The sequence below is a fragment of the Chenopodium quinoa genome, unplaced genomic scaffold (assembly GCF_001683475.1).
Source record: "Chenopodium quinoa cultivar QQ74 unplaced genomic scaffold, ASM168347v1, whole genome shotgun sequence".
Classification (NCBI taxonomy): Eukaryota; Viridiplantae; Streptophyta; class Magnoliopsida; order Caryophyllales; family Amaranthaceae; genus Chenopodium; species Chenopodium quinoa.
In genome coordinates this window covers 133,075-141,538 of record NW_018744745.1, presented here as the reverse complement: position 1 = coordinate 141,538, position 8,464 = coordinate 133,075, and the positions used below count along the sequence as shown (strand labels likewise).

The window sequence follows — 8,464 nt, the reverse complement described above, 5'->3', positions numbered from 1 at the left end:
CTGATTGACCCAACCCGAATGACCCAACCCGTAACCCGAAAGTTGACCCGAAATGACCCGAACCCGAACTAACCCAACCCGACCCGAAATAGAGTTGACCCGAACATGACCCGATGTGACCCGACCCGAATGACTTGACCCGCAATTGACCCGAAACCCGAACTTGACCTGACCCGAAATGACCCGAAATCCGAAGTGACCCGACCCGATTTTAACCCAAATTGATTGACCCGAATCGACCCGACCTGTAGTGACCCGACCGAATTGACCCGAATCCTAAGTGAATAGGGTCAAATAGTGAATTACTTAGTTTAGGGCTTCTTAATTTTCCTATGTAATATGTACTCATATAATATATATATATATATATATATATATAATAATAATTTTACTTTATTTTTCCAACTATTTTTTAAAGTGAATTTATTTTGGTGACCCGATACAAACTTGACCCAAATAGATCTGACCCGAATTGACTCGATTTGAATTTAACCCGACCCAAAAATTGATCTTAAAAATTGACCCGACTCGAACAGACCCGACTCGAATTGACACGACCCGAACTTGACCTGACCCGAACTTGACCCGAAGTGCTGACCCGATTTTGACCCGAATCAACCCGACTCGACCCGAACTCGAATCCGACCCGAACGTTTGCTGACCCGAACTTGACCCGACCTGAATTGACACGACTCGAACCAGACCTGAATGACCTTTTTGCCAGGTCTAGAGTAACCTGAGTAACCCCTCGAGAAACCCCTGGCCGAGTAACCCCTTAAGTAACACATGACCGAGTAACTAATCTTTGATCGAACCCCTGATCAAGTCACCCCTGACCGAACCCCTAAAGTAAACCCTGACTGAGTAACTCAGGTAACTCATGACCGAATAACCTCTCGAATAACCCCTGACCGAGTAACCTCTTAAATAACCCATGACCGAGTATATATTTAATAAACCCCTGACTGAACCCCTCAAGTAACTTCAATTCTAACTGAACCCCTCAAGTAACCCTATTCCGAGTAACTCAAATAACTCATGCCACACGGTGTGGCCAAACACATATAAGAATTTGCCTTTTAAATGACTATCTCCGTCCTCTAACTCAACATATATTTGGAAAAGTTTACCATCGTAATAACACTATGATCACTATATATTATATTACGTGTATCATTGATAATTTCGTATCTTTTTTCTCCTCTATGGCCTCTAAACACTTAAATTTTAACATGAAATTTTTTAAAATAGGATTTTTGATCCCATCACTTACTACCTTCATTTTATTACATTATAAATTCACTTGATCATCACCACACTCCTATTGCACCTTCTACAACAAAAAATTTACCTACCTAAAATTAAAAGCTTAATACGAAGTATAATATTTTTTTTTCCTAAATTTAAATTCTGAATAATGTTTAGGCTTGTCAATTGTTTGATTATCTGTCTTTTTTTTTTTTTTTTTTTTTAATTTTGTTTTATTATACCTAATTATTTAATTTTTTATTGCATATATATAATAGTAAATAAAAAAAATAAATAAATATACAATGCAAGCATACAAGAGATGCAAAAAATTGCATATCATTCTTACATATCACCCATGACGACATATACAATATCTACAACATATTTTCTGTGCGGCTGGTTATACTGTGTGACCGCCTGTAAAAAAACAGAGTAATTAACCCTTATGACACTAACAAAATAACCCTTAGTATATTGATATATTAACTTCTAATCCCGGTTCACTTCACCTTATATTTGCTTAAATGAAATTATTTTTACTAAATTGAAATTATTTTAGTTTATATATTTTTTAAAATTATTTCTCTATTATATTTGTTCTTTACAATAATTGCTTTTTACTGAACTGAAATTAAATATACCTCATTGAACTTATTTATACTAAACTAAAATTGTTTTTACCAAATATTATATCTGTAAGAGTATAAGGTGAAGTGAACAAAGTCCTACTATACTTATTAAGTAACCCTTAAATAACAAAGTACAACGCTGACAAAGTAACAACTATAACACTAACTGTAACCCTTACAACACTAACCGAGTAACCTACTCTATGATGGTTGGCTACACATATATAAAATTAGTACCAAAATCTATATGATAAAAATGAAAATTATAATTTTTCTTATAGGGTGGTACATATATTTTTACATGCCTCATATTATTATTTTAAAAAACCTACATAGGATGTGTGGCCTATTCTTTGGTCTAAGTCCTATCTTTTGAACAAATCTAGTGATTTCTTACCACTTTGGATTGCATGTAAATGTGATTAATAGATTTGGATATCCCTACCACCTGCATATATATAGCCATGACATCCTAAAATTTTGCATCATATATCTAGCTTTATCAGTAAATGACAAAAATAAGACAATCCGTAATCTTGTAGATTAGGGATTAATGACTCCTCTCAAAACTGCATCAGCAAAATTCTTATACTATTCTGACCTCAATTGTTTTTGATGTGTTCGAATGTAGTTAAATCTATTAGCCTCAATCATAGTGTAGTCATTAGCCAAAAACTGCTCAAATAGCTTTCTTGACATCAATAATATTGCAACTAAAAAAAATATTCTCATACTCAATCTCTGCCTTTTGTTGGAATAACTACTTCCATTATTATCCCTTAACAGAATTTATACCCTATAACCATCATTGTCCTCAAAAGTATAATTAGTTAACATCCTTTGACCTTTTTTTTTCTAATTTTTTTTAACTAAATTGTAATATAAAGTTGACTAATATATGTAGGATAGAAGTTTTTATTGGTTATAAAATTATTATATAATAATAAATGTTTGGGTCCAATTAAGCTAATTGGGACTAGTCATTAAATGATCCAATAATCCAAGGTCAAGGCCCAAGCCTCCATTTAAGCCAAGTCAGCATAAAGTCAAGTGGTCCAAATTGTTATGGTCAGCCCATGACCATTTCCGGCCCAAGTATCCTCCTTCCTTGTATGCTAAGGTATAAAAGCCTTCAATTACATCATTTGTCATTCATTCACATCAAAGCCTCAAGCATTAACTCTCTTGCATAGCTTTCTCTCTCTAAACACTATTTGACTTCGGCATCGGAGGGGTCTTCCTCGGATCCACCCCCGAGGCCAGTTTTACGTGTGCTTGCTGTGCAGGAAACCTTTGGCTCAGCATCATTTGGACCGGACCAGTCTTCATCCACGTCATTGGACCTTCGGCAAGGTCCCATTGTTTTCATCCGAAACAATAAATATTTTCTTAATTCATTAAAATTTTCTAGATTTTTCATAAAACGGTAATTTTGTTTTTAAATTATTCATAATTTGTAATTGACCATTGTTATAGGAAAATAGAGGAACTGATAATCTTTTATGCACTAAACTATACAAATTAAAGATGTTTATATACAACTGTTTTGTTTTGTTTTTTTTTTTTTTTTTTTTTTTTTGTGTATATAAAGACTGATAAAATGTATGGTAGGGTAAAAATATCTTATTTAATCAATGAGGAAGTCCCAATTATTTCCTTGATAAACAAATTTTGTTTATTAAGGGGCAAGCAAAATCGTAAATAAATCAACAATTTTGTCTACTTATCATGGCATTTTGGTAAATAAATTAAAAATAGTGAGACCCATATATGACAAAAAAGTTATTGATTGATTTACATTTTGCCATTTTGTTTAGTCATCATGATATTTTGGTTAATAAATAAAAAACTATGAGACTCATGTACATATTTATCATTTGATTAATATATTTTGTTTATCAAGGAGATAAACTTATATTTTCTCATAATCAATTTTACCATTAATAATTTTTTTGTTAACGATATATAATCAAACATACAATAAATGTGACATATATATGTAATTATGTTTATACAATTGGCGAATATAAATGCATGATGGATAATTTTTAATGATATTATAGTAAAGTTTTGGACGTCAATTATTAGGATTTATATATTTGTAAGAAAAAAAGTTATTAGGATTTTTTAACAAATCATTGTAAGTTATGTGCTTATGTCTGCTTATTAGACCATTGAATAATTTTAAATTTTAATTGTACCTAACAACTATATAGTAGTGTCTATATTCAAGAATATATCAACAATTAGTACTTTTTGTTGTTAAAATAACTGTTGAAATCAATAACAAACAAAATATTAGAACTTTTCTGGATTGAAGATCTCAAACTCAAGTCGCGCCGCGGAACAATAATCTACTACCTTAGAAGCGAAATACGCCACCACCGGTACAAGTTTCCTTGTGACGCACGCCCCCCAAGTTTAACGCAACTATCTCCGAAATCCGTGCACCCGAATATGAAGAGTGAAATTGCTCAAGAACTGTTCAGATCTCAAAGGGTAGGTTTGTGTTTTAAGTTTGAAAGTGAATGATGAATATAGAAAAGGCAATGCTCGTATTTATATGTGTCCCGAAATTAGGAGACAAATAAACAAACCGACCTAAGGAAAAAGGCGGGCCAGATCGGGCAACCAGCCGCCCGATCGGGCGCGAGATGAAATTTACCAGACCTGGTGTCGCGCCCGGTCGGGCCACACTCGCCCAGTGTCGCGCCCGCTAGGGACACACCCGCTCGGTGTCGCGCCCGGTCGGGCCACACCCGCCCGGTCGGGTGATCTGGAAATCTCATCCCGGGCGAGCAATCGGGCAAGAGTTGCCCGATCGGGCTCTTCAAAACTCGACATCGCCGCCCGGTCGGGCGAACCACCGCTCGTTTGGGCGCGAGCCCTTTTTTTCCTTAGCCAATTCCGCCCGGTCGGGCGAACTACCGCCCGATCGAGCAAACTACCGCTCGGTCGGGCGCGAGAATTTTCTGTTTGTATTACCATTTGCAACACTTTTGACTCATGTAGGCTTATAAAGACAATATTCGTGACAAATCTAATTAATAGGGTATAGTAATGCTAAATCTAATATCATAACTTTAAAAATAAGAGTCATAAATTTGTGTCCATTGATTTATTAAAATTTAATCATAATAGTATTTATATTTATATAAAAAAAATCTTAATATATTGGGAATTAATTTAAGCTAGTTTCTTAATTTAAATAAAATGTAATCGTATAAGTATATTTTTTAAAGTTTAAGTTAATTCAAGTATAAAATATCCTACACATATAATATAAAGAGCTTACAAAAGCAATTATATTACACTAATACAAATCAAAATATATGTTTGTTTTGTTAAAGATATAATATTTATTTGACAAAAATTTTATTACAGCTGAGAAAGATTATATAGTAATCCATAAAATAAGCACTTTAAAAATATTTTCTTATGTAAAAATATGCAATAATATTTGTGAAAAAGATTTTTGAAAAAATATATCTTTGGAAAAGATTATGTAGTACTCCATAAAATCAATTATTATAATATAATATTCTTAGGTAAAAATATGCAATAATATATATATATATATATATATATATATATATATATATATATATATATATATATATATATATATATATATGAATAAGATTTTTGACAAATATATAGGTTACAATTTTTAACCAAAAATAAACTAAACTAAGACAGAGACACATGTCAGTCATGGAGCTAGTGTACCTATTTTAGTGTAGTTATAGATTAGCTCTCGTGCAATGCACATATATAATAAAAAGAATTTATAATTGTATACATGCATTTTCAAGTCATATTATCACTCAAAATATGTAAAACCTTTGTATTAATCAACACCAAACTACAAAATTAAAATAGTACTTGGTATAATGAAAAAAAAATTCATGCTTACAACAAAATTAAGTGGAATTTGTAATTAGACGGAGTACATATATACATGGTTAATATTTGTTTACCTTAAAAATAGCTATATGTAACTTAAGATAAAATATTTAGCTTTCCAAAATAAATAAAAATTAAATAAAAAATAAAATAAATAAAGAAAATTGGAAGAAAAAAAAGTTTAGGCGGGAGAAAATTTAAGGAGAAGCTGACACGTGTACATTTTATTTTTATTTAAAAATGATGTCAGCGGTTGTTATTTTAGTATTAATTAACTTTTCAGTTTCATATGGAATCCGAGATTATATTCGACTTTTAGTAGTCAAGCATGAGAACTTGAGATTATACACAACTTTTGCAAAAGGTAAATTAAATGAGACATTGAGACTTTTAATTGGAAAGAGAGGGAGTAGATTCTATGAAGTAAGTAAGCAAAGAGAATCCTTCAAACAAGGTGACTTATTGAATTCAATTAGGATTGAATGTTAAGTTTGTGAAGCTTAATTTTCTTGAAAAGAGTGGCCAAGAGTTTATTTGATTCATTTTTTTTTTCTTATAATTTAAGTTGATATAAGTTTATAATAAGTTAAAATATATTATGAAAATGTTTCAACAAGTTCAAGATAATTTAAGACAGAGTCCATCACACTCAAAATCTATGACTAATTCAAAGCAAATGATACATAGACTTTCAATTCTTCTATATATAAAAGGAAATTATCTTAGAAGTTACAATGAGTCATCCAACATAAACATTAACATTCTATTCTCTTCCCTCTAAAGTCATTAAACTTCCCACAAACAAAAAATATCAAAAAAACAATAGAAACAGTGATAAAAACAGCCAAAAACTAGCTATTTTATCACACAACAATACACAACTTTGAATGGAAAACAGGAACTACAAATGGTGCATCACTTCACTTCCTCATTCTCACCGTTCTTTCCTACATCTCCTTTACATTACTCCTCTCCCGCTACTCGTTTCAGCCCGTCTCATTACCCCTCCGCTCCATCTCCGTAATCTACAATCTCTTCTCCTTCTCTCTATCCCTCCTCATGGCCGTCGGGTGCGGCCTCTCCACCCTATCCCAAATGCCCAACCCCGACTGGATCTTCTGCTTCCCTGCTAACAACACCCCAACACGTATGCAGCTCAGATTGTGAAATACACAATTAAAATAAACCAATTTTTACGCTAGATTGTGAAATACACAATTAAAATAAATTTTTAATTCTTAAAAGTAATGCAATATATATAGTTTATATAAACAACACTTAACAAAGAATCAAACTAATTAAAATATAGCTTGAAATAAAAAGATTGTAACGAAACATAATGATATTCTTAGTAATTTCCATTCTATCACTCGAATGCCCATTGATTCTCCCTTCGAACTTCTTCCTCTTCTTCGGGTGTAAAGTCATTCACAATGTTGAATGTCTTCCTTATCTCTTCCGGTGCTTTTCCTTTAATCATATCGGTAACATGTTGGCAAGTTAAATCAAGCAATCCCTTGATATCCATGTAGTTTGCAGCCTACAATTCATCAACAAATAAGTAATTAATATTGTATTAATCAACCACATAATTCTTAAAAAAAGAAAACACCAAATATTTGTAAGAAAAACACGTATGACACTATGACTTGAATACCAACATGTATAGAGACATGAATTGATTCGTCAAATAAAAATACTTTTACAAATAATCAACCAATCTTAAACTATAATTTGAATATAGTTGAAGGTCCTTTAAATCTTATAAATTTCAAAATTCAAAACCCTAAGCAATAAGATTAATTCTTTATATTATAAACCCTAATAATTCAATAATCTGTTAAAGAAATCATATTTTATAAACTTTTGAACCATGACACTAAAAAAATAAAAGACTAATAATAAACATAATGATAATAATACTTGTAGCATATATATAATAATTAGAGAAAAAGAAAGAATTTAAAGTTAATCAGAAATCAACTAAATTAAAGAAAAAATATTAAAATAAAAGAGAAATACTTACAAGAATGAGATCAAAGAGGGTGTTTTGGTCGACATTGAGGAAGTCCTTATCCCACTGCTTGAGTTCATCATTAGGTTGTGGTATGGGATCGGAGTTATCATCATCATTAGCATGTTTGTTACAATACTCGATAACCTTAGCGAGAGTTTTAGCGGTGACATTAGGAAGCGGGATGGGATCGGTGCTGTCGTCGAGGTCCTCGATCATGTTCTTGATGGTTTGAGAAAGCATTGCTGCCTTTTCATCGACGTCGAAAGTCTCTTTATCGGAACTCCTTAGGATTACCTTCTTGTACGAAGATGAAGAAGAGGTTGATGCTGCCATTGCTAATTAGGTTAAGAGGTGAAAAGATCGAAAGAGTTGAGAAAATTATAGAGAGAGGAATTGTTATTGTTTCAACTATGAGAGAATATGGCGAGAAAGCTTTGAATTTATAGATAAAATTAATAAGGTTTCCGAATCCTAGTCTAATTTAGGGTAAGTTCTTGCCCACCAAGTTTACATCTACTCGTAATAGGATTCTTTCTTCTTTATCTTTTAAGAGTTTTGAGCTAAAAGATAATTCTAGTAGATTTTTATCATTATTTTTTATAAAATTTTACTTGTGAAGTATTCCGTGTAATCCCAATTTAATACGTGTGAAATCAATTAC

General features: G+C 32.0%; 1 protein-coding gene across 1 annotated transcript; it reads right to left on the bottom strand.

The window, feature by feature from the left end:
- Positions 1–6,200: 6,200 nt before the first annotated feature.
- Positions 6,201–8,244, bottom strand: LOC110703585 (SKP1-like protein 1A). The gene is made up of 2 exons (XM_021881366.1): positions 7,813–8,244; positions 6,201–7,326 (listed from the first exon to the last, which is right to left on the bottom strand). Exons 1-2 carry the CDS (start codon positions 8,134–8,136, stop codon positions 7,153–7,155), a joined length of 498 nt encoding a protein of 165 aa, XP_021737058.1. The 5' UTR covers positions 8,137–8,244; the 3' UTR covers positions 6,201–7,152.
- Between the last annotated feature and the right edge of the window lie 220 nt (positions 8,245–8,464).